The following is a 27,840-nucleotide window of genomic DNA, read 5'->3' on the forward strand; positions in this document are numbered from 1 at the left end:
TGCACACAGCTTGTAGCATTCAGCTATCTGATGCACGGACAATTGGTGGTTGCTGTGTGTGTGCTTGTGTGTGTGTGTATGTTTGCTGAGTATTTGTGTGTATTTCAATGATTAAGTCCCAATCAGGATGTTGTTATGACGACACATGCATTTTTAAGCTGTTAATCCAGGATTATTCTCCCCTCCGCTCATCTCATTACCGTCGATTATTAAAAAACACATAGAGGCACATGCACACGCACACATATACTAATTATGGGTTGGTTTCCTTGGAGATTGAACACATGCTGCTAGGCAGTTTGACATACAGGTGGAAAAAAAAAAGGACAAGTGCACTTAATGTATGAATGCACCTCAGGCATCGACTGTGCATACAAGGTAAGTTTTTTGTTATGCATATATTTGTCATTCATGGACATTTGAAACGTTAAAGATTAAACCTTGCAGATATGAGGCAAAGGAATATGCTGTATTTATACAAGGCAGATTATTTCTGTGCTTTGGCCTCTCAGAGAGCCATTCTGGCCTCTCTGAAAGCGATTTTCAGCATGGAGCGGGAAAGAATGCGAGTAAACAGTGAGTGTCCTTTCCCCGTGATTGAATGTGTGTCCTTGTGTAGAAACTGCACTCCCCTCTCACAGCAAGAGAAAACATTTCTGCAATGCTGAGGCTGATGTACAGGTGAGAGAATGGCCAAGGATTTTGAGATCACCCGAGGCTTTGTGTCCACTATGGCCCACTCACACTAGGTCAGCTCAGAATAACCAGAAAGGGCTGACCGCCGATGTTCACTCACCCCTGGAGTCATTAATCACACGGCACTGCAGATGAGCCGCATGGACACACGGCAACACATGCGCACACACACACACACACACACACACAAAAATGTAGAAACCCACTAGAGCCCATTTTAATTATAAAGCCAAATGCTAGATGACAGCACCGCTCCAGGTAGTCAGTCCTCTATGCCTGTACTCCTGGTGCATTATCATACATTAAACATCACAGACATGAATATTTCTGAGCAAAGCCAGGGCCACAAATAACAACACATCATATCACATTAAGCTATCAATATCTGCAGCATATATATAGACAGACACACACACACACACACACACACACACACACACACAGTATCACTGCTGTTAACATTTATCCTGAGTTTTATTTAACGCTCCTTAAACACAATCAGATCGTGGTATCTGAACCCCTGTGTTCCCGAACAGGCCTCTCAGCTTGCAGCAGGGTCACTATCGGGAGCAAAATCTCAGATAACGTTCCCATTTACCGGTTATGAAATTCTTCAAAGGGGCCGCACAGCAGTGGATGCCTGTGGTGTGTTGTGTTTGTTAACAGGCATGGTGCATGGAGATATACTCTGTGGTATATGTGTGTTACAGAATGTGCACCACATATAGTCTCACTGCTAAAGGTACCTGGGGAGAAAATGTCACGTTATAAAAAAGGAAAAACAGCCTCTAACATGCACCAAACATACATCAGGGTTTAAGAAAGGTCCCAACTGCTGTGTATATTTTGCGAGGTGCACAGAAGCTAATGTAGGCCTACAAACTGTGTTTCAAAATGATATTACGTTAAAAAAATCAAAGATACTGATTAAATTGGGCAGGTCAATACCAATTCTGCTGAACTAAGAGTGTGTGTTTGAAAGATTTTGAGATACTAAAGGAATACTTCACCAACAAAATGCTCATTTGCTGGGTTAGACTGTAAAGAAGTACATTTACTTGCATACTGTACTTAAGTACATCTTTTACGTATATGTACTTTGAGTGATTTTTTCAGGAATGTTATGACTGTTACTCCACAACATTTGAAAGACAAAAATTGTACTTTGGACTCAGGTTCATTTCTATGAAGGGCCCAGTTACTCATTGTATTTAAGCTAAATTTTCTTTTCCTTTCTAAAATGCGGTAGCCAATGCGGTGTGTTCACCACAGGAGGAAACAAACAGTCAGAGTTAAGTACTCTTCCTATGCTGGTCAGTCAAGTTCAAAGTGCTTGCTACAATTTTGTAATAGTACAATTTGAACTTGCCTGTGGCAGTAATGGCTACAACAGAAAAAGACAATGACTCCTTACCACCAGAGCACACATGGCCATATCTGAAGTCCATGTTTGAAATGGAGAAAAAAATTCCCATCCAACCTGAGAGACTATTTAGAGGTATGTAAACAGTTGTTAAATGTCAGGAAAAGATTTTATTTCTGTTCTACTGGTTCTACAAACAAGTACGTGTGTTCAGTAGGTTGTTTCAGAGTTATTAGGGTCTGTAAATGCACTATAGCAACAATACAGCAGTGTTGTTACTTAGTTATTTTTAGAGGCAAGTACACCAGCACTTTAACTCAAGTAAAAATTTGAATAACTGCGGCGCTTACTAACTCATCTGGAAGAGCAGGCTCCCCATGTACAAAGGCCATGTCCTTTCCACAGCTGCCACAGGTTCGATTCCATCATAAGGCCTGGGCAAGCGTGTGTATTTCAACTCTGCTCATGCATTTCACTGAGCCTCATCATGTATCCATGCCCAGACACACTACTTGTCCGTGAGTCACACAGTCTTTGCGGAGATGTTCTATTTAGTAAGGTTTTAGAGAAAATGCATGTGTTTGGGAAGTACTGAGCATATGACTGGATGAATGAGACTGGATTATACTGCATTAGTTTTGTGAGAGTTGGCGGCACAGTGGTGCAGTGGTTAGCATTGTTGCCTCACAGCAAGAGGGCTCCTGGTGCCCCTCCGTGTGGAGCTTGCATCCTCTCCCCATGTCAGTGTGATTTTTCTCAAAGTGCTCCAGCTTCCTCCCACAGTCCAAAGACATGCAGGTTAATTGGGACTCTAAATTGCCCATGTGAATGTGAGTGTGAATGGTTGTCTGTCTCTATGTGTCAGCCCTGTGATAGTCTGATGACCTGTCCAGGGTGTACTCCGCCTCTCGCCCAATGTCAGCTGGGATAGGCTCCACCCCCCGCGACCCCCAACAGGATAAGCGGTTATGGAAAATGACTGAATGTGTGAGTTTGTCAATAGATGATCTGATATAGTTTCCTGTTGATAGAAACAATCAATCTTTACTTAAATTCATCAAGATCAAGATTCAAGACTCATCAAGAATCGCCACTTTTGGATTCTTCATTCACCATGGAGGCACGGGAGATAAACAGTCTTTTTCACAAATTTAACATAACAACACAACTGATATAAAAATCATCTTTTTTTTTAATCTTATTTAACAGGGACAATGCACAGCTACTTAGCTGCACCAGAGTTAGCTTTATGCTAATTTTCAACTGTAGTCCCTTGGCAGGAAACGGAGAATAATTTCTCTGCTATAGGACACTAGGGTGAAGTATTGCCTCAAGGTCTGTGATGTGAAAAAAGTGTCCAGTTTTGTCACATGGTAGGCTTTGTCTGACACCTCTGGCCTGAATCAATAACTTGTCATGCTGTCAGTGTCTTACATTTTGAGTTTTTTTGTTGTTAGTCACAAAAAACCATGTTCAAATGTTATCTTTTCTTTGTGTGTAGCTCTCCACCACAGAGTACAAACTCTTGCTCTTCACCTTTCTGCCCTCAATTGTAAAACATATAAAAGAAGCTGAAGTTCGTTATTGTGTCACTCCATTACACTAACCCATACCATTACACTACATAACCCTGCCTGAGAATTTTAAAAGGCTGCACTCTGAAAACTAGTTGAAAAAAAGAAAAAGAAGTCAGAGTTGCCCATTTCTCCTTTCTGAAAGGCTTTGTACCAGCCACTTTGAACAGTCTAGCAGAGAGAGAAACGCATGCTGCATAAGTTAATGTCAAATTCTCTCTATTGTGTGTTTGCCTTGTTGAATCCAATGAGTTAACACAAAAAAGGGGGGTGGGGGGCAAAGCAGGAGAATAAACTGAATAGCATTAAAATTCAAGAATTACACTCAAACTTGGAATATTAGAACCGGTACATGTTAAGATGACATTAACTGTTTGTTGGCAGACACAGTCTTCTAATAATAATAACTTCCCGTTGAGATATTTCACTTTACTGCAGGCTGAGAGGGAAACACTGCTGCTGCGGCTGCTGCTGTATTGAGGAAGAGCTGAAGTAATTAACGTGCAGCTTTTGTGCACTTTGTTTTGTGTGTGAGCGCATGTGTCGTGTGTGTTTGCTTGTAGAAAATCAATGCGTGGGTGCGTATAAGAGGTAAAAGCATTCAAAGGTGTTTTGTTTTTGCTGCTGGTAAGAAGTAAAGCCCTAAAACTAATTTATTTCATCAACATCTGTCAAGGAGATTAAGGGAGGCATTACTCAAGTATGCACTTATTTCACCAAAAGCATTAAACAACCGACTGAAAGAGATTGAGTAGACTGCAGCTTTTAATGCCACTCTTTTTGTGCATCTCACTTGATTTCAAATTTCATCTTTGATAAACTGGCGTGAAAGGATAACTGGTACAAAAGGCACTTTAGAGAGTGCACTTGAACACTTTAAGTAAAGGGAAACATGATGGGAATTCACAGAGTACAAGGAAGGGGCTGTGGTCAGTGTTCCATAGGTGCCTCTGCACTGTCCTCCTCCTCATCACTGCAGGGTTCAAAGTCTTCATCCACAACTGGGTCTCCCTCCTCTCCCTCCTCTCCCTCCAGCTCTCCTCCTAGACTGCCTAGCAGCTGCTCCACATGCTCCAACATCGGCTGGTCATCACATCGCAGCTTACTGTACAGCTGGGGAAAAGGGAGAGGAGGGGAAAAAAAGACAAAAAGAGATGATGCAAGTGTGTAATGGGCTAGTGAGTAGACTGGAAAAATGGAAATTTTAAATAGAAAGTAGGTTATACAACAGCAATGTTGAGACCGAACATGAAGTGCAAAATTATACTGCAGAGGCAATACAAGAAATGAGATATGGTGAGTGAAAAGCTCTCGACTGAGGCTCTTCCGTTGTGTCACTGAAGATAACAGTGCATCACTACGGCATCAGTAAGCAGCAGCTTGGAGTTGAGGGAAGTGAGCAGCCCTAAGGTTTTAAGTCTCCAAGTGCTGGTTAGGCCGCCTGAAATAACCAACAGCAGCTGCATTCTGTCAGCGAGACAGTCACGGCTTACAAAACGCTGGTAAACAGTTTTTGTCTTTCGTTTGGCAAATCAGCACATTTGATACAGCGTTCAGCCGCACAGGAGACAAAAAGACCATTCATCTTCCTCTTGCTGTTGCAACATGCATGCGCACGCGCAGAGGAACTTATCCCGAAGCACATATGGTTATGTGGCGACGTACATGTGCACATACACACACACATAATCAAAGTTGTTATCTCAGTGAAATATGCCGTGAAGGAGCAAGATAAAAAAAAAAAAAGTCCCGTTCTCAAAGCAGCCAGCAGATTTATCTCTGTAAAATACTCTGCTTGTGTGTAATTACTGAACTCAAAGTTGGGTGATAAAACTACTGGAGCTACCACCAAGGACAGCAAAGCATAACACTGCGTTTCTGTGTGTGCATATACAGAGAAAGGGGGGAACTGATACAGCAATTTATGTTTATGCTTTTCTTTCCAGCAACAAAACTAGAGAGAAAAAGAGGGTGAGTGGGGAATGGTTTATAAGATCATCTCGGAATATTATTCTATTTAGTCATACACACACACACCCATATGCACACACACTCCCTAGAGCACACGGACAATAAGCAGCTGAGTGCCATCATTCTCACTAAAAGTGTAACGAGGCCAGGACAGTGAAGAAGAGTGTGTGTGACTGCTTTGCCCCAGGACCAGTCTCCAAGCAACAGCAGGTCCTGACAGGAGACACGCAGTCACATGGGAACTCATTTAGAGTGTAAGAATGTGCAGCGTGTGTGTGTGTGTGTGTGTGTGTATATTTAAGTGGATGCTGTCTCTGCAGGATGGAGCTCCAGGGAGGTGGAGCGTGACCCAGGTCCAGTCACAGGGTCTGATACCGAGGGAGAGCTGACCCTCTCAGCCTCCTTAAAGCACCACACACACTTACGGGGGGGAAAAAACACTGATTTTCATTCTGCCAATGTCACTCTGAAATGCCTGGAGATGTTTATCCACAACAGGCACTCTGAATAAAAGTTGGGTTTGCTTTACAATAGGCTTGGCTCAATACCCAGAATAATTGCACATTACAGCCTTGGGTAAGAGGTGGAGGGTGTCTTTCATAAGAGTTGCGTGAGAGAAATAATGTAAGAAATTCAGTGAACGTGTGCAAAAAAAAAACCCTGTATGTTCAACAATACTGAATGCCATTTGGAAATTGTATTTCTATGTAGTGATATTTACTATGAATCAATAGCGTAGTGTGTCTGCTGGATGGAATGTGATTATTCATTGTGATGCTTTCAGCTAGCTAAACAAACAGGAGCTATTCTTTACACATTCCGCACCGAACGCTGCTGAGATCAGCACCGCCGTTGCAAGAAACACAGGCATTTCTCATTTACAACAGCCTATGTTTTCTCTTCTCACTTTCACGGCCCAGAGAGCTGCCTAGAGAGGGAGGGAGAGAGTGTGTGTGTGTGAGTGTGTGTGAGCGTATGTAATCGTATAACTCTTTCATGGTCCACTTTGCTCTACTTTCAAGACCCTAAGTCACAGCCCAAAGCACACTTGACCATTGCCATAACAACTCACAAACACACACAACATATTTTACACTTACACATGAAGGGGCACATGGGCACATCTGTTCTCACCATCAACACGCTATTCTTTTTAACCAAGGCTAGCTCCACGGCTGTAGGGATGGCAATGTTGGTCCACTGCTTTGGGCCAGACTGAAATATCTCCACAGTCACTGGATGAATGAATGAATAAATGAATAAATGAATGACTGAGGGGATCCCCACATTCTTCCTGCAGTGCCACCATAAGGTTGACATTTTTGGTTTCACTGAAATATCTCCACAGCTATTGGAAGGATTGCTGTAAAAATTTTAGACATACATTTATGTCGCCCAGATGATTACTTATAACAACTTCTGTGATCCTCTGATTTTTTTTCTCGAGCACCATCATCAGCTCAAAATTTTACTCAACCACATACCTATGAAACTAATGACATTCCCATCAACGTACTTTGTGTGTAGTGCTAATTAGCAAATGTTAGCGTGCTGATTAACCGAACTTTAATGATGAACATGGTAAATATACTTGCTAAACATTAGCGTGCTAGCATTGTTATTATAAATATATTAGCATGTTAACATTAGCATTAAGCTCAAAGCCCCGCTGTGCCTTTGTACAACCTCACAGAGCCGTTAGCATGGCAGTAACTCTTAGTCAAGTTTATAAGCACATGCGGTGTTGTTGAGGAGCGCGTTCCAGTAGTTTTCTTTATGTATTCAAATCAAGTATTTTAGTATCAAATACTATTATCCGGCAGCACTGTGGTGCAGTGGTTAGCATTATTGCCTCACAGCAAGAGGGTTCCTGGTTTGAACTCAGGGTGGAAGGTTCAACCCTTGGGTGGGGGAGCCCTTCTCTGCGGAATTTGCATGTTCGCCCGGTGTCAGCATGGGGTACTCTGGCTTCCTCCCACATGCAGGTTAGTAGTACTGGTCGTAGGTGTGATTGTGAGTGTGAATGGTTGTCTGTCTCTATCTGTTAGCCCCTGTGATAGTCTGGCGACCTGTCCAGGGTGTACACCACCTATTGCCCAATGTGGCCCAACCTTGCCACAAATAAACCTTTCAACCCAACTCATTTCTTGTTCCTCTGAGAACTGTGTGTTATCGATTTTCCAACTTAGCAATACTTGTCTGATCCTGGGACCCATCGACTATCATCTGATGACGATACAGCCTCTGAGGGCAACAGCCAGTATTTCAGGAGATTCAGCATAGCCAGTGGATATCCAGACCAAGACTTCTTCTTTAGTGTGACCCTCATTATTACAGCTCCACTGGCAACTTGAGGTAGGTGCAAACAAGATTTCAGCTGAGCTGTATTGCCAGATACTTTCATATGAATGCACATTAATCAGAAAAAAACTTCATAAAAAGCTAAATCCTCATCAGACGACAGCTGATGGGTTCTCCGATTTCATTTCAGCCAAGGCGTTCATTCTCTCTTGCTCTCTAGATGGACTGTTTACCTGCAGGCAACCAAAGCCTGCTCAAACGTGACTGGTCAATATTACTCAGACTACAAACAGAAACCAGAATGCTTCTGATACCAAAATTTTGTACCACTGCCTACAGATTCGGCATACATACAGTATGCAGATATATGTTTATAGATGATAATCCCCTATCCCCCACAGAAGCTAAGCAGTGTACTAACTGATCGAGGCAGACCAGCAACTCCCGTGTTCTGTGTGGTACAATTACTGTTTTTGATCCTGGTGGCTTTGAGTGACACAACGACTTCAGTTCCCCATAGAAAAGGGCTGTCGGATGGCAAGGTGAAGCTGTCAAAATACTCTAGATTTTGCTGCTACCCCTGTCCATAGCACTAAATTATTTAGCTTCCATGCTGTCTGTCATTTTCTCCAAATTGGGGGGCATGCCGACCACCGTCTGACACTGACTATAGATTAATAACTCAAATAACCTCACTTCAAAAAATCCCAACTATCCCTTTCAGTTATCAGCGCTCTAACAAACATCACAGCTCTTTGCTGGTAGCTGAGTGGGCGTTTTCATTTGTAGAACACCAATATATTCAATCTCTAATTCAATATTTTTCTATACACTAAACAAACAGTCACAGTGAGCCAAGTTTAGTATAATGGATGTAAACAAGTTCAAATGTCATTCATCTCAAAATAATCTTCCTCAAAATACTAAGTGGGCACACAGCAGCAGCAATGTATCCTGGTGAATTTGAGTTATTACTGCATTTCTCTACTTTTAAATAAAATCTTTTCCAAATGTCACATGGCTTGCCCCACATATTGTTAAACTCAATGCCATACGCTCCTGAATGTTCACCTGAAAACTGACAAACTTCTAAACAGAGAAACCAATTTGAAACTTGTGAACTTCCCCAAGTTTCAAAACACGATGTGGCATAAATCAACACGGCAGCATTCACAGGAAAGAAACTATTACAGAGAAGTGCTGGCAAGTTTGACTTCATGATAATGACAACAGCTCCAATGCTTGGTAACAGAATTGAATAGGCCGATGGATTTTAATACAAAACATAATTACGTTCGCTTAAGGTGCACAATGTAAGTGCTTCAGGGGCTGAATGAGGTCTCACCCTGTTTATGGTCATTACACTGCAGCATGCAGTGGCTTTATGCTCACTTTAAAAGGAGAAAGTGAAAGTGTGCTGGCATAAAGAAAATCTGAAGTGTCCCTTTAATTCATTTCTTTCTCTACAATTATTTAATTTCTTTGGATATATAGTACGGTCCAGCTTAAATGTGGATTATCTGCAAGTGCTATCTTTTGTCCAGTGTGCAGCGGGCAAAAGTGTAATAATAAGCACTTATGTACCCTTCATACCTAAATTGATTCTCTTCTGCTCCTTTCTTGATGGAAACCTTTTTCTACAGCTCATATGACAGCATAAAGACAGGCTAATTAGGTGGTGAAAGCCTAATCAGTCCATCATTGTTCACCTTCTGTTTCGCATCTGCGCTTAACTTCCCCTTTCATTTCACCTCTTCTTTCATTTCATTTACCAATGCCTTCATTCTCCCAGATTCTTCCCCTGACCATTTTCCCCTCGTGCACTTTGTCTCTGGCTTTCTTTCTTTCGCACTCGTACACTCTCACCAAATGACCTTCCTGTCAAGGAGATAGATACCTCTTCATACTTTCACATCTTAAACTTGCGCATGCACACACCTATTGTCTACCAATCTGGCAGAATAGTGCCAAAATCTTGCCCCCCCCTCAGCTCCCCTCTGTATCCTCAATCCTGCTCTCCTCATTCCTTTCCATTCCGACTGTATATCTCTTCATTAGTAAGAGAGCATTAATTAGATACATTGTTTCAACACACTTTCTTCCTCTTCTCTGTCTCGCTCTGTCATACAAACACATACTTCTTCACGAGCAAGGGTGTGACACTGGTTAAGATTAGACCTTCCTGAGTGTGAACAGAGCATGTCGCTGGAAGTCTCAAGAGGGCTGACCACAAACACACACACACACACACACACACAACTTAACACTTCAGTCCTTCAGTCACATCCTTGGTAGGGAAAGGCATTAAAATTACATGAAGAGCACACCTTGGACCAACCCTGCCCACAATCTGTGCTCATGGGATACCCTTTCAGCCACATCAAATAGTAAAGCTTTTGACCTCTGTTTGCCCTAGCTGCCTCTGTGCACACGCACGCACACACTCACACACATGCACACACGTATATAACGCTGTCCTCTGTGCATACACTGCAAATCCTTCTTCAATCGCACCCTATCTGGCTGAGACTCAAATTCCATTTCACGTCCGGTTTACTATTGATTTTACCCTCGCCACTATTCAACAGCTACACCCCCTGCACCCACACACACACAGATACAGACACACACACACACACACACACACACACACACCATCCAATCTGTTCCCTGCCTCGCCTCCCCTTTCATTCTCCCACTCCTGCTCACCCTCCTGCTCCTCTCCTACACTTCTTTCTTGTCCTCTCAACTCATCCATTCCTCCCCATCATTCCGTTTTAGAGTATCTCAGCTGAATGCTGTGTGTGTGTGTGTGTGTGTGTGTGTGTGTGAGTGTGTGAACGTGCACAAGTATCGATCACAGAAGAGATGAATAATGAAGACATTTCTTAACAAATAATTAGATATGCAAGTTGGCGCACACACAACCATAATTAAATATGTGCATCCACATAAGGTGCGCCTACGCATACCCGCATGCTTTCTTTCGCTGTCTCACGCACGCACATGCACACACACAGACACAGACACAGACACACACACACACACACACATGGATGCATACACACTTAGCAAAGTCATAAAGTATGCAGAGAAGTGGACTGGCGCCAAAACAAGCCGTTGGGCTTTGAGGCCTCATTTCCATGTTGGAGCCCATTTTAACTAGCAGACTGACTCATCGTTAATAATTAACACTCACAGTGACGCTCCGAAACAAAGCTCTGATATAAACAAGGGAGAATCTCAACTACACAATGTGCAGATGCACACACATATGAGCAAGAGCTCCTAGCCGAGGAATTAAGTGAACCATGAGGGGGGCCGACTTCTCTCCACATTCCACCTCACCTTTTCAAGGTCTTCGTGCATTTACCTTTCACATTATTCTGCGCCTGTTGCTTCAGTCACTCTACAAAGAAACAGCTTTGCTGTTTACTTGTCACGCTCTGAAGCCTCACTCAATTCTTTTGCTATTCTTTCACCTTTTTATTCCCTTGCATTCTATCCCCGCGCAAAAATGGTTAAGTACTTAAGTCTCCCCATTTCTCAATTCTATTATTTTCAATTTGTCTTTTTTTCTATATTAACTCTCACCACAAAGCCAGCAGCTCAAATCTATACTCGCCCTGTGCCATTTCTTTCCCCCACAGTTTTTGCCATTCTCCCTCTTGGCAGCTCAAAACCCACCTCGCTCCTGTCTCAGTTGTGGACATCCCTAGTGGATACTGGTTAGACAGGCCTGTCACTACACTGCTGCCAGAGAGACAGACATCAATATATCGCCACTCTGCTGCCCCTACTCATCTGTAGAGGAACAGGATGTGGTGGGGGAGGAGGGGGGAAGGTGGGTAGCTGGGTGGGGAGGTGAAAAGGAGAGGAATCGTAGGTGGGGCCTGCCATCCCTCAGTCTGTGCTGTCTGATTTACAAGCCTATTGGATTTTAGACTAACATGAATCACAGCCCCATAGAGGCATTGCTCCCTGACAGAATGACAGAATGAATGAGACACATGACTCCGAGTGTGTGTGTGCGTGTGCGTGCGTGTATGTGAGGGGGAATGGGAGAAAGAGGGGGTGTACTTAAACCTCTTTGAGATTGTACTAAAAGACATTTCTGTGGCAACAATGGAGCTTAGTTAGAATCCTCTCATGTTCACAGGACTGCATGTGCTCCTTCTCTGACAAGAACTGGTTCTTAGGAGTCTTACGTATTGTGACATTGTACTGGATGTAACTATCTGTATCCACAGTTGCCGCACACAGTGATGGAAGAAGTATTCAAGTCCATTACTTTTGTAAAACCACCAATATAACAAGCAACAGTCGTTCATTCAAAATTTTTCTTTAGTAAAAGTACCTAATTTTTCATCAAGAATTATTTTGTATAGGTCTGGAAATAATGATATTCATTATGGGTTAATGTGCAATTTAATCAATCCATTAAGAGTTTAGTTTGTAAAGCATGAGGTTGCCCATCACAATTACTGAAGTGACAACTTCAAAAGTCTTGTTTTGTCCAACCAAGTAGTTCGAACCTCAAAAATATTCAGTTTCCTGCAATTTAGAACAAATTGTTCTAAGAAGAAGATGAAAACATAAAATGTTTGGCATTTTTGCATGAAAAATGGCTTTGTTGATAAGCCAATAAACTGACTCACTCAGAGTTATTAAGTAACCAGAAATGACAGCAACTACGAACAATGGCTGTCAGATAAATGCTGTGAAATACAATATCTCCCTCTGAAATGTAGTGACACAGAAGTATTAAGTATCGTGATGGAAATACTTAAGTGCAAGTACTTAAAAAACAATGTATAAACTCATACATACCAACCATTACTTATGAACCACTGGATGTGTGTGGCAGTGTATTTATTTGCAGACACTCCTGTATTTTCTTATTCTCTTCTTGTACTGCTGTGTCGAGACTTTATAAAAAGGTTGCAACCAGGTGCCAGGCCATAAGCAGCACGCATTCAAAAGGAAGATGCAAGAATCGCGGACACAGCACCAAAAAAAATGCAAATATGGCGAGGCAAAGCGCCAGCGGATAAAGCTCGTTCCAAAACGAGAGTGTAGCTGGGGTCGGCTTTTATTTTCACTTTTGCTGGCGAGTACTGACGGAGAGGATGGAGATGAAGAGAAATGCAGAGTTGGCCTGTTCTCTGTTGGACGGGTGGGTGCAAGCGGTTAGCTTTGTTAGCTTGCTAAAGCATCGGCTTTTCCATTGTAGGAAATGTAACGTTCCTACAGTAGTAGTTTGCAGTGTCCATATAAGCATCGCAGGGAGGAGGGGCAAAGTTAGGTGACTGAATATTCCTGCATTGTTCACCTTTAAGCACAGTACTTGAGTAAATGTCCTTAGTTACTTTTATCCACTGGCCATGCAGTATTGAAGAAATGAACCACAACTATATCTGTATCATAAAAAGCAACAATCACTGGGTTTGTGAGCAGCCTGAACCTGAATTACCTTCTTAGCGCTGGTCAGGTACGATCTGGCTGCCTCCTTCAATGCCTTCCACTCCTCCGTGTCCTCCTCTGTCACTTCTCCTCCCTCTCTGTCTTGCCTCTCTTTTGCTTTTTCAAGCTGGAGGTAGCACACCCAGCCAGAGAGATACCACACCTGGGAGGCACAGAGAAAGAGATGTAGGTTGCGGGGGGGTGTTCTCTCAGACACAGAGAAAGTGTTCTTTGTCGCAGTAAGTGAGCTGTGACAAGGGAAACAGATTTGTAACCCTCACAGAGCACGTCTGCATGAAATCCCACATCCTTCTCTGACAAACAGGTTTCACACACATGACATGGAATCACACAGACATACAAGCAATCCATCACTGACGTAATAACTGTCAACCTGATCCAATCCTGACACATGCTGTACTCATTTACAAATGCTGCATCAAAGTAAAGGCACATGTGCACATGCTGTAGTGTCACAATTAATTAAAACCTGACTTGTGACTCCTACCATCTGTCACAACCAAAATTGTTTTTTATCTTTCTATAGTAAAAAATATAATTACTTTGTTGAAACATACATTTAAACATAATATTAGAAAATGAAAAACACATTCCCCTCAGGCAAATATATTTTGCATTTCAAATCATACTCACCTGTTGTGTTGTGTACAATAACAGCCTTGCTATTAATTTCGAGGGGGAATATAAAAAATTCTCTTAATCTAACAGTTAATTATTTTACTCTACACATAATTCTGCCTTGACAGAAACTGCAGAGGAACAGAAGTACACAGTCCTGAGGCCTGTCTCAGAAAACAGGATTAGTGGGCTAACAAGCTAACTCGGCCTCGACTCTGGTTTTCTGGTTCCACGTTGGTGTGTCATTTTTCAGTAAGGAACATCACCATGGTAACTTAAGCTCCACACCACACCTGCTCCTGAGCAGGATGTGATCGGGCCATCGAATGCAAATATGCAAAAATGGGTCCCTTCTTACAAGTCGACTCTTGAAAAACTGCATCACTGTTCCTGTGGCCATGTTTTGATCCGATTGCATACGTAAAAAAAAACTGACAGAATAATATTATGTTACTCAAAGGACCAGTGTGTAGGATTTAGTGGCATCTCGTTGTGAGGTTTGCAGAATGCAACCAGCTGAAACTTCTCCCATGCCATGTGCCAAGTTAGGGTTCCCTCAGTGGTCAGTATTCAGGAGGTTTACCAGGAGCCGAAATATGTGCAGAGGTGGGGTTGGGCGATAAAACGATCTCAAAATAGGATGGCAATAAAATGTATGTCGATGACGATGATAAACTATAGTCATTTTTACTCGATATGGATAGACCTAGATAGAGCCAAACAGCGTGTCCTGCACCAGAAATTAACAGACAGCTGTCAGTCAATCTGCAGTGCTGGGGATCCACAGCATTGCACACGGTTATTTTTCATTGCATAGTCAGGGCTGAGGTGAGTGTGCCGCGGTGAGAAGGAACTGAATGTAGCAGGGACATAATGAAAAGAGGGGGAAATGAGTGGAAGTGACAAGCAACGCTGTTACGAAGCTGAATAAGAGTTTGCATTGTCCTCAAAAATGGACGAAACTGTGGATAAAAAAGGTTACACAACGTCAATAATTTGGAAGTGGTTTGGCTACTTGAAATGTGATAACATACAGACAAAGACGGTCTACAAAATATGTCATCGGTTGGTGCCAACCAGGACGGACACAGCAAACCTTTTCCATCACCTGAAAAGGTGGCATCCCAGCAACTACACTGAAAGCATGAAAATCTGGGCCAAAACTGCAGTTAGTCCACCAACAAGTGTTGCTCAATGGCCTAGCACTTCTGCTGCTGTGGGCAACACTAGCCAGGCTGCACCAAAACAGAAATCAATAGTGTAGAGGCAGGGATGTGTTTCTCACTCGTCACCTGGGGTAGTGGGTGTGGCTGTGTGTATGTGGGCGGAGTTATGTGTGTGAGGCTGATTGATTGCCAAATGAATATCACCTGCACCTGCCTGTGAATCTGTTTGCTTGGTACAGAGACAGGGTGAGGTAGGGTGCCGATATTTCTGTTGACCGCAAAGGCTATTTCTCCATCACAGTCTAGTCCATTCAGTCCATCTGCATAAAATGTATGTTTATTGAAAGAGTTAGAATAAACACCCCCGAAACTGCAGTAATGGCTTCATGTTTCATTCTTGGACTCAGCGTGTCAGACAGAGCCCTGCTTTCTCCTCTCAGTAACTAATTTGGTTCTGACAGTCACACAACAAATAGTGTCCTCTTTTGCTGCCGTAACCCCCGAATGAGAAGCTATTGAAATGGAGCAGGGATATAGCAGACGCAGTGTCACACTTTCTAGTCAAAGACATGAAGCCCATGACCACCATGAAGAGGTAGCTTTTGTTCAGATTTCTACCTCCAAAATTTGAGATGTAAATTGTTATTTTCTTTTATAGTTGAGTATTTAAATGTCCCAGGGCCTTAACTGTGATCCATTTGTTTACATTTTGTCTTATGCTACAAACATTTGAGATTGAAATGCTTGCTGCCCTGGGAATTTGATGTGATATAAGGTTACAGGTTTTATTTTCATTTACATTATCTGAATATGTTTTAGGCTGTTTTAATTAGTCGTTTCAAAAACAAAGCCAGAGGTACCACTTCCCAAAAATTGAGCCAAAATTGACTGACTGCTCAGGCATAAAAAGATAAAGAAAAGCTGGAGAATGTTGAGCTGAGGGAAGGAGTACTGCTTTTCTTTATTTTCCTTTGACACTAGAGTGCAATGCACAAAGCATGTTTGCATGTTTACAGTGTTATTATAAAATGGTTGCACAGTTCTTTACATGATATTACCTAATCTGATGTTAAGAAACTATATTGTGAGTTCAACTAATGAGTCATTTGGTTTCTTCAGGTGTCAGACATTATCAGAATACTTTTCAAACTCCACAACATTATCAAATTTCATATCGTGATAAATATCGATCAATACGTGGAAAATTATTGTGATAAAATGTTTTGCCATATGGCCAGCCCTATGCAGAGGTCTCCTCCTCTCCAAAACAAACAAACTTGGTGATTTAATCGAGGAAAGTGATCAAATGCAAGGGGATAAAAGTGTTTTTCAAAAGCTGTTTGGCTCTTGCAAAGACACTGCTAACAATGGTGGCCAACGTAAAAATGCGAATAACCCTATCTAGAGCTAGTGTTTGGTTTGTCCATTGTAGGCTACTGTAGATACATGGCTGTGCAACATGGTGATCTTCATAGACAAGAACCCACTCCCTACGTAGATGTAAACGGCTCATTCTAAGGTAATGAAAACATGACAATTCTTATTTTCAGGTGATTATACACTTAAGAAAACATGCTAATTATATTTCATTTCCGCCAATAGCATCCCACTAAATCCTACATGTTGGATGTTTAAAAAGAAAAGCATCCACACACTCCAGTCTGTGCAATATTAATTTACCGAGTCAAGCTTTTGATAAAAGTCTTTCTTCAAGCACCAAGGAGGTTCAATTGAATTTCACAAACAATCTTATTTTAAATACAGAGCTTTAGATGCATCAATGTGGTAAATGACTGGCCATTTTTTAAACTCCTAAGAAGCCTAATTTATACAGCTTACCAAGAGCTGGATCAGATTGCGCAAACACAGAATAACCAGATCAATCACTGGGAGAACAGTATAATGTCAGGAATAACAGATCATTATCCTGTGTCACTCCAGTAGGTTATCTGTCTTTCATTATAATACTGAAGCATATTTGCCAAAACAATTAAATTTCATTTGTAACACAAAGCGGTTTTCCTAGCTCGATGTTTTCGCAAGTATTTGGTAATAATTTAGCCTCTTCGCCTGCAAACACACAGCCCCGAGCAAGATTCTGACACAAGATGTTTGAACACTCAATTCAAGAGAGCAGCATGTAAAGTTAGGTGTTAAGGGCCTCTTAACTGGCTGACTGACCTTAACTTGGCACCTCAGGAAAATATGCAAAAAAAAAAAAAAAAAACAGTACATCATTTTTGAATAATCCTGTTGCTCCACAGAGTTCAAACAGCGAGTGGAGGTATATTTTTAACTGTAAGCTCGTACGCTGAAACACACCACAAATAATCTTTTCTTTTTTTCATAATCACACTTTTTTTTCTCCCACATAATTACATACACTGTGCTACGCTTGCTCTTCCACCTCTAAACACAATCATGCTCAACTCACAGTGAACTTGGAGGTGTGTGTGTGCCTCTCATCTGAGGCCAAAGATCACCCACCCACTGTTCTTCAAGCAACAAGACACAAATATTCACTTTATTCATTATTCATTGAGGGCAGAGGCAGTGGGGACCTGCACCTCTGCCAAATCAACCATTTAGCTAACAAACACATCAAGGCATACCACACTGAATTCTGAATTTCCTCTAAGCATGCTGAGTGGGAGGCTACCCCCTGCAGCCATACTTATCAGAACAACAGCAGCACTAGATAAATGTAGTAATGTTGCAGAACCAGCAGTATGTCATTTATATCGCTGACATTTTTCTGTGAATGCAGAACCTTGAAAAAAATGCATTCTTGTGTATGAACACTATGTGTATATTCAGGACAGAAAGGGTGAAATTGGGTCATTGAAATTCAAAATTTTAACTTCTTCACAAATGAAGAACCACTGCGTGTCTTCAAAACAGCTCGAACCGGGCGAGAATATTCTTTACAGATGGTCCACTGTGAGATATTTGTGCGTGCGGTAAAGACGGTTTCCGCTTCTGCACTCAAAATTAAAACATGAGAAAGTTAGCTAATTAAGAACTTTAGAGAATCCACTCTACCCTACCACAACCCCAGACTGAAGCACACATAATAAAATAAACGCTGTGTCTGTCAATCAAATCACTGAGACTATTGTCATTTCAAAGTGAAGGCACATCTTAGTTCCCATATGGTGCTGCTGAAGGAAGAACAAAAGCATCATGAATCAACTGAATACCTTTGAAACAAGATTTGCAAGGAACTAGCTCAGTTGTTTGTGCAGACTTAACACTTTATAAGTAAGGCTCCAACTTTGAGATATGCAAGAGCAAGAAGACGGCGGCAAGAGCTAACAACTTATCTACCGCACTTAAGAGAGAAAATAAGAAAAAGAGTAAAACAAAGAAGAGAAGAGAGGTGGAGGGGGGAGGAGAGAGAGAGAGTAGTGTCTGTCATACTCTTCTGACATCACTAACATGACTCCAGCGACGCAACGTAACTGCGGTATGATCTGACAGAACACTTTCTGACCATTAGAACTGGTGACTGTATGCATGTGTGATTGGCTGCAGGCCTGCTCAAATCGAGTGTCACAGCTGTAAGTCTCTGGAGCGAGTTTAAAAGTTCAGCCCCCCGATGACTGCTCTCAATCTGTCAGCTGAGGGGTGTGTGTGGGAGGCTGAGCCTGAGGGGGAGTGGGGGGAGAGAGAGAGAGAGAGAGAGAGAGGGAGACACACTGCCATGCTCTTCTATCTGACACTCAGTGGCACACCTTCACTTCATCTGCCACTGACAGTGGGGATTTGGAGCACACTGACAGCACATACTTCCCACTAAAGCGCAGAAAATACTGCCATTTACGTCACTCTCTAATAAGCATTCAAGTTCTCAGTCATACTCTGTGTGTGAGCAAGCAAGTGTTGGGAGCAAGTAATGCAAAAAGTGTGGGTGTGTAGACACTGCTGTGTGCACACGCATAAACAGAAGCTCAGCAGAAGCAACTGTGTGTGCGGGTTGGGGCCTTTTCCTTTCCACTGGGGTGATAAAATATTTGCCTACATGTTCGTCTGAGGGTCCTAAAGGACACATAAGAAGACATTGCTTATATGCGGGCCTTGACAAGTTACACAAGTGCACACACTCCCCCAACACAGAGTTTGCTCCGACATGGAGCCGTGATATGGCAAAAAATGATCATGATAACTTTTTCCATATTAACCAATACTGACATATAATTTGATAATGCTGACAGTTTGAAAGTATCTTAATAAAGCTTGTATTTTCCAACCTGGATCATACTTTTCCATCTTTGTGTGTCTAAATGACCGAAGGGAAGAGCAATTTTTTTTAACCTGGTCCAGTATTGAGCGAGAGCGCAGCGGCCGGGAAACAGGCTGTAACAGAAGCACTCGGGGCATGTTTGCATCATCAATTTATGTCTACTGAAAGTGCCTGTACACTAAAAGTGCTTGTTTTTGCCACTGACAGGCTCCGATCGTTACTCTAAGTGTCTGGCAACATTATGGAAAGGACCCTTTAGAGACAGGCCTTTTTGTTAAAGAGAAAGATCCTTTTTGTTTAACCAGAAACAGCACCTGAAATTGCTATTGCCAAACCCACCAGACCCCATTTAAATAAAGTAGTTTTAGTGTGTATGGAGTCAGCATATTTTCACATCTATCTGGGTAAATTAAAGGCTTGTTTCAATCAGCGCAGAGTTGGTGATTGCTGGAACAATGGAGAGACGAACCAAAATGTTTTTTGTGAGTTTTATTTTGTTTCTGTTCACTTTGAATGAGGTGTGTTTTACAATCATAAAATGACTGATTATTTAAATGGAGGCTGGTGGGTTTAGCAGGAGCAAAATTGGGGCTGTCTTCAATTGAACAAAGTGTCTTACTCTTTCTCTTCTACTCTTTAACATAAAGGTCTATCTTTGTGGGGATCCTTCCTTACTGTTGTCAGACCCTTAAAATAACAATCTGAGCCTATCAGTGGCGAAAAACAGCACTATTGGTGCGCTCACAAAATATTTAAGAAGTGAGATTATTTCTAACTTATTATCAGTAATGTGGATACAATGACTAAGTGAGTACGTAATTCTGCCAATATATACGTGTGTACACCTATATACCACTAATGAATATGAATACTTATTTATAAAATAATAGTTTGTTAATAACAAAAAAATAGAGAAAATATATATACAAGCATAGAAAGTTCATATGTTTACTTATTTAAATAGAAAAAGATAGCAGGACAAGTTGATTAAGATGTATATATAATATTAACATTTATTTTTGTAAGGTAAAGACAATTGGTAATATATATACAGGTGCATCTCAAGAAATTAGAATGTCATCAAAAAGTTGATTTATTTCAGTAATTCGATTCAAAAAGTGAAACTCATATATTATGTAGATTCATTACACACAGACTGATGTATTTCAAGTATTTATTTCTTTTAATTTTGATGGTTATAACTGACAGCTAATGAAAACCGAAAATTCAGTATCTCAGAAAATTAGAATATTACTTGGTCCTCTTGCATGAATTACTGCAGCAATACGACGTGGCATGGAGGCAATCAGTCTGTGGCACTGCTGAGGTGTTATGGAAGCCCAGGTTGGTCTGATAGCGGCCTTCAGCTCTTCTGCATTGTTGGGTCTGGCATGTCGCATCTTCCTCTTCATAATACCCCATAGATTCTCTTTGGGGTTTAGGTCAGGTGAGTTTTCTGGCCAATTAAGCACAGCGATACCATGGTCCTTAAACCAGGTATTGGTACCTTTGGCAGTGTGGGCAGGTGCCAAGTCCTGCTGGAAAATTAAATCTGCATCTCCATAAAGCTGGTCAGCAGAGGGAAGCATGAAGTGCTCTAAAACTTCCTGGTAGATGGCTGCACCGACCTTGGACCTGAGAAAGCACAGTGGACCAACACCGGCAGATGACATGGCTCCCCAAACCACCACTGACTGTGGAAACTTTACACTGGACCTCAGGCAACTTGGATTCTGTGCCTCTCCTCCTCTCTTCCTCCAGGGATCTTGATTTCTAAATGAAATGCAGAATTTACTCTCATCTGAGAAGAGGACTTTGGACCACTGAGCAACAGTCCAGCCCAGGTAAGACGCCTCTGACATTGTCTCTGGTTCAAGAGTGGCTTGACACAAGGAATGTGACAGTTGAAGCCCATGTCCTGGATATGTCTGTGCGTGGTGGCTCTTTAAGCACTGAGTGCAGCTGCAGTCCGCTCCTTGTGAATCTCCCCCAAATTCTTGAATGGGCTTCATTTCACAATCCTCTAAAGGCTGCGTTTATCCCTGTTGCTTGCGCACCTTTTTCTACCACATTTTTTTCCTTCCATTCAACTTTCCATCAATGTGCTTGGCTACAGCACTCTGTGAACAGCCAGCTTCTTTAGCAATAACCTTTTGTGTCTTACCCTCCTTGTGCAGGGTGTCAATGATCGTCTTCTTGACAACTGTCAAGTTAGCAGTCTTCCCCATGATTGTGTAGCCCACTGAACCAGACTGAGAGACCATTTGAAGGCTCAAGAAACCTTTGCAGGTGTTTTGAGTTAATTAGCTGATTAGAGTGTAACACCATGAGTCTTCAATATTGAACTTTTTCACAATATTCTAATTTGCTGAGAGACTGAAATTTGGGTTGTCATTAGCTGTCAGTTATAATCATCAAAATTAAAAGAAATAAACACTTGAGATATATCAGTGTGTGTAATGAATCTACATAATATATGAGTTTCACTTTTTGAATCGAATTACTGAAATAAATCAACTTTTTGATGATATTCTAATTTATTGAGATGCACCTGTATATATGTATATATATATACTTTGGTATATTTAGAAATGTCTAAATAAGGCATAGGTTTACTCATATGAGGAAGCTGTCTGTTTCATTTTACTCAATGACATATGGACATAAGGAGAAGGGAGGGGATTTAATAAATTTATACTTCCTCCCACTCATTTTCAGAAGTGTAAATGAAACCAGCTATACGCTGACATTTTTTTTCCATTATGCTTTCCATTATTTGTAAGTACTACTTTCTTCATGTCTGCCTGCTTCATGTCTTTGTTTTACATGTTTGACATAAATATGAAATATCAATACATCAATATCAAAGGCAAATAATAGAACAGCTAGAACAGCCTGGTAAGTTCAGAAAATTATACATCACTTTGCTGTAATGCAGCCTTTAAAACCAGAAGACACTTACATTACACTTTTCAAAATCCATATCATATCACCATGTCTAGTCTCAATTCATGATAACCATGTATCATGATTTTGCCTGGCCTTAACTCCAATGTTGTGTTCGTGTTAACCAATTTCTCGTTTGTTGGGATATTTTGTTTTGTTGGGTTTTGCTTCGCTCTGGCCCATCAGTAGGAGAAATGAAGCTGTCGTAGTTGTTGCTATGAGCTGTTAATTTCAGATTGTTGTGACATAAAAATATACAGATAATTATTTCTATAAGTCAGCCTACTTAAATCAACATTTTCATCCACATAACATTTTTCTGTTGCTGCTTCTCATGGATGTAGCCTCGTTAGCTAGCTTTGTAGGAAGATGTTCGCATTGTCAGTCCCTACAAAGGTTAACTGGTTAATTGTCTCTTCAGCCAAGGCAAACAGCTCTCAGTGTGCATGACACCAGACCAACTAATATTGCAGAACAAATAAGAAAGGAGGTCTGGAACCAGGCTGGAGAGAGACATAATGGAAATATAAAACCAGTAAAAGCAAAATACCCACCGAAAATAACCCTGTCTTTAAACAGATAATTAATGTCACATTTTCAGAGGCCCAAAAATTCTCTGCATTGACACCCAATAACAAATAATACAAAATGTGAACATGATTGAAGGCATTACCTGAACAACTTCATCATCCTCCTCCAGAAGACCCTCCAACACATCTACTGCCATCTAATGCAGAGAGAGAGAGAGAGAAAAGAGGATTAAAAGATGGCGTTGAGATTTGAAATCATCTTCCACATCATCAGAAAATAGTCATACAAGAAAATAACTTTTCAGGTTAGACAAATTCATCAGTGCACACTCATAGATACAGCCTTGATCCATAGACAAGCACGCACGGATGGACAAACACGTTGTTGTTGCACAGAGTGTTGTGCATCTCCCAGGCAGCTCGATCAATCAGAGTGATCAGATGGTCTGATAAGCGTCTATGAGGTCAGCGTCCCATACACAACATCGTCGATACCAACAAGACAACAGACGTGGCCGTCGATAGACACACTCACCAGTGCTTATCGCGCAGTCAATAGTCACTTTGGCTGCTCTATTCGACGGCCCTTTTAATCCATTTACAGACATTAACTGTCAATATACAGTACAGGCCAAAAGTTTGGACACACCTTCTCATTCAATGTGTTTTCTTTATTTTCATGACTATTTACATTGTAGATTCTCACTGAAGGCATCAAAACTATGAATGAACACATGTGGAGTTATGTACTTAACAAAAAAAGGTGAAATAACTGAAAACATGTTTTATATTCTAGTTTCTTCAAAATAGCCACCCTTTGCTCTGATTACTGCTTTGCACACTCTTGGCATTCTCTCCATGAGCTTCAAGAGGTAGTCACCTGAAATGGTTTTCCAACAGTCTTGAAGGAGTTCCCAGAGGTGTTTAGCACTTGTTGGCCCCTTTGCCTTCACTCTGCGGTCCAGCTCACCCCAAACCATCTGGATTGGGTTCAGGTCCGGTGACTGTGGAGGCCAGGTCATCTGCCGCAGCACTCCATCACTCTCCTTCTTGGTCAAATAGCCCTTACACAGCCTGGAGGTGTGTTTGGGGTCATTGTCCTGTTGAAAAATAAATGATCGTCCAACTAAACGCAAACCGGATGGGATGGCATGTCGCTGCAGGATGCTGTGGTAGCCATGCTGGTTCAGTGTGCCTTCAATTTTGAATAAATCCCCAACAGTGTCACCAGCAAAACACCCCCACACCATCACACCTCCTCCTCCATGCTTCACAGTGGGAACCAGGCATGTGGAATCCATCCGTTCACCTTTTCTGCGTCTCACAAAGACACGGCGGTTGGAACCAAAGATCTCAAATTTGGACTCATCAGACCAAAGCACAGATTTCCACTGGTCTAATGTCCATTCCTTGTGTTTCTTGGCCCAAACAAATCTCTTCTGCTTGTTGCCTCTCCTTAGCAGTGGTTTCCTAGCAGCTATTTGACCATGAAGGCCTGATTGGCGCAGTCTCCTCTTAACAGTTGTTCTAGAGATGGGTCTGCTGCTAGAACTCTGTGCGGCATTCATCTGGTCTCTGATCTGAGCTGCTGTTAACTTGCGATTTCTGAGGCTGGTGACTCGGATGAACTTATCCTCAGAAGCAGAGGTGACTCTTGGTCTTCCTTTCCTGGGTCGGTCCTCATGTGTGCCAGTTTGGTTGTAGCGCTTGATGGTTTTTGCGACTCCACTTGGGGACACATTTAAAGTTTTTGCAATTTTCCGGACTGACTGACCTTCATTTCTTAAAGTAATGATGGCCACTGGTTTTTCTATAGTTAGCTGATTGGTTCTTGCCATAATATGAATTTTAACAGTTGTCCAATAGGGCTGTCGGCTGTGTATTAACCTGACTTCTGCACAACACAACTGATGGTCCCAACCCCATTGATAAAGCAAGAAATTCCACTAATTAACCCTGATAAGGCACACCTGTGAAGTGGAAACCATTTCAGGTGACTACCTCTTGAAGCTCATGGAGAGAATGCCAAGAGTGTGCAAAGCAGTAATCAGAGCAAAGGGTGGCTATTTTGAAGAAACTAGAATATAAAACATGTTTTCAGTTATTTCACCTTTTTTTGTTAAGTACATAACTCCACATGTGTTCATTCATAGTTTTGATGCCTTCAGTGAGAATCTACAATGTAAATAGTCATGAAAATAAAGAAAACGCATTGAATGAGAAGGTGTGTCCAAACTTTTGGCCTGTACTGTATTCTTGAACCCGCACCACTCCATAGGACACATTATAAACTTAAATATGACCTCCACTCTCGCCCCCTCTCTTTTTGAGGTCTAAAAGGAGTTTAATGCGAGGTGACCTTTGCCATAGAGCATCACTGTCTGGGTCCGTTTCGTGGGAAGTTTCTATTACAGAAAACAGACCTTGACTAAAGTAGGCTGTGTGTTTGTTTTGCTCTGCCTCTCTCTCCTTGTGGATTCTGCAGTTGTGTGTGTGTGCCCCAGGTGATGATATATTGATTTTTGTCAACTTCAGGTTGGAGGCGACTGTTAGCCAATCACCCATGGTGAAGGGCAAGAATAAAAGACACGCACGTACCTGTGCGCGCACTTACACACCGTAGCGCAATCAACACACCACAACAAAGCTACACACAACCAGTGAGCACAACGAGCAGCACTTGCTTCTTGTTAAGGCAGTCTTATTAGCTGGAGAGCTTCCTAATTTTTCCCCCTCCTGCTCTTTGGAGCTCTCTTCTCTTTTCATTAAGCCTGTCTGCTTCCGGTGGCGATAAAGAGGTCAGTTGCCCAGGAAGGCTGAGGGAGAGTCAGGTTAATTGAAAGTATCTCATTAAGAGTGTGCAAATGTGCATGTCAGGGAGTCAGTTGATTGATTGCTCGACCAATTATCACCTAAAAAAACCCATTGTCTTTAATTAATTAATGACTGATTAAAAATACACAAACAAAAACAACTAATCCCAGTTGATGATGAATGGATTCATGCCCAGCGTCAGAATTATCTACTTGACTTTCATTGTATCGCACTAGTGTGACAGGCAGACACACACATACACACACACAGTAATTCGAGCCAAGCACTAGATATAAGAGATAGGAGTAAAGATCTGTCTGGGCATTATACAACTGATAGAACAGGCAGTTTTGGAGCAACAAAAATAGAACAAGAGATATCTGGGAGCCAGGATAAGTGAGCAATGATAACCATTATATCGTCTCCAACTGCACTCCTTCCTAACTACACTGGTCAACCCAGGGGCGAGTGATTAAAGATTCAGAGATTCCTAAGCCGCTTCACGCTCTAAACAACAACAAGATTAATATTCCCATGAAGATAAGGGGAAGAGAGGGAGAACTACGAGGGAAAAAGTGCGAAAACTGGAAGGAAGGGCACAGAAAAGTATCTTAATAAACAATGCAAAACTGGTCCATGAACAACAGCAGTGCAACTTGAAGACACACACACAAATACACCGCAAAGACACTACGCACATGCTGTCCTCTTTATTTCAAGACCTGTTAAAGATTTTTTTTTTTTTTTTAAAAGCAGCACTCTGGGGAGGAACTCATTTATAATAGCCATTGTGTGTGTGTGTGTGTGTGTGTGCGCAGTTTGTATGTGTGTGCGCAGTTTGTGTGTGTGTGTGTGTGTGTGTGTGTGTGTGTGTGTGTGTGTGTGTGTGTGATCTTCAGGCAATTTTGTTTAACAGAATCATTTTACCGGAGCGCACAGCAGAGACAGGAGAAAGACAAATCACTTTACAAGCGAGGGCAAGCCGTATCTCTAACACACAGAAACCCGTACAAATGCGTGCGCACACGCACACACACACACACACACACACACACAAACAGGGACATCTACACTTAAGTAAATAAATCCTAGGGATGTCACTGCTAACTGTACTTGCAAGCAACATTGGAAAGTACAAGCTGCTCTCCATCGTGAGCTACATTTAAGAACGGAAATGTTCAAGGAACAACATGAAAGCAAACAAGAGTGACAACGACAAGGAGAGTAACTAACCATCAGCTGCTGTGACAACTGCGGCGAACAGACACCTTAATGGCTGTCAAGGGGAAGCCGTCTGTCTGTTTGTCTGTCTGTCTGCTACGTGGCAAGTGAATTAGTGGTGGTGATGGGTGATGATGATGGTAATATGTGTGTCTGTGTGTCTGACAGTGACAGTGAGAAAACTGTGGTCTCTGAGGGCTACACTGTTACTACAAAGCGCATTTGTTTTTCATTAAAACATCAAGTCACATAACAAGTGATACAACATGGATTTAGGGACATAAGTAATTATTAATTTCATTATCAAATAATTAAAGGATTCACTGTTTAGTCTATAAAATGAAATGAATTATTAAAAATGTCCTAAAATTGATGTTTAGTTCACTGGTTGTAATTCTGGGGGTATGAGGGTCGCCAGAGCTTCTTGAAGGTTCATGAGGTCTTCTTGAGTTTAAGGGATGTTACAAAACATTGTAAAAATATATACAGTAGGCCTTTACTCAGCATTTCATTCATATCTGTGAAGAATACAAAATGAAATTCTTACTTTCCAAGATATGAACTTCTCAGAAAAGAGCATGGTGAAGACCTGAAACCAAGCCCAATCACAAAACCTTCACTCTTTGCTAAACAGACTCATTCAGCATTAGACAAGTATGCAGTTAAATATATATTATATAATCTTTATTTATAAGGTGAGTTACAAAGTGCTTTACATGTCAAGAATTAAAACAGATGAGACATGAAAACAACAACTTTTAAAAAAACTGATAAAAACACTGGTTAAAAAAAATTAAATGAACTTTAAACTCAAGTAAAATCAGGAAAGGCTCTCCGATAGAGGTATGTTTCAAGAAGGAACTTAAAAAGGATAACTGACTCAGCCGACCTGATTTCCTCAGGCAGATTGTAA

General features: G+C 41.6%; 1 protein-coding gene across 1 annotated transcript in view; it reads right to left on the bottom strand.

Moving 5' to 3' along the window:
* Positions 1-3,147: 3,147 nt before the first annotated feature.
* LOC117265373 (uncharacterized) overlaps positions 3,148-27,840 on the bottom strand; it is a 34,160-nt gene continuing 9,467 nt past the window's right edge. Inside the window, exons 9-11 of the mRNA XM_033639821.2 lie at positions 23,036-23,089; positions 13,379-13,531; positions 3,148-4,746 (exon numbers count right to left, since the gene is read on the bottom strand). Coding sequence (XP_033495712.2) covers positions 4,564-4,746; positions 13,379-13,531; positions 23,036-23,089 — 390 coding nt within the window. The 3' untranslated portion in view covers positions 3,148-4,563. The remainder of the gene's footprint in view (positions 4,747-13,378; positions 13,532-23,035; positions 23,090-27,840) is intronic.

The sequence above is a fragment of the Epinephelus lanceolatus genome, chromosome 10, assembly GCF_041903045.1.
Source record: "Epinephelus lanceolatus isolate andai-2023 chromosome 10, ASM4190304v1, whole genome shotgun sequence".
NCBI lineage: Eukaryota > Metazoa > Chordata > Actinopteri > Perciformes > Serranidae > Epinephelus > Epinephelus lanceolatus.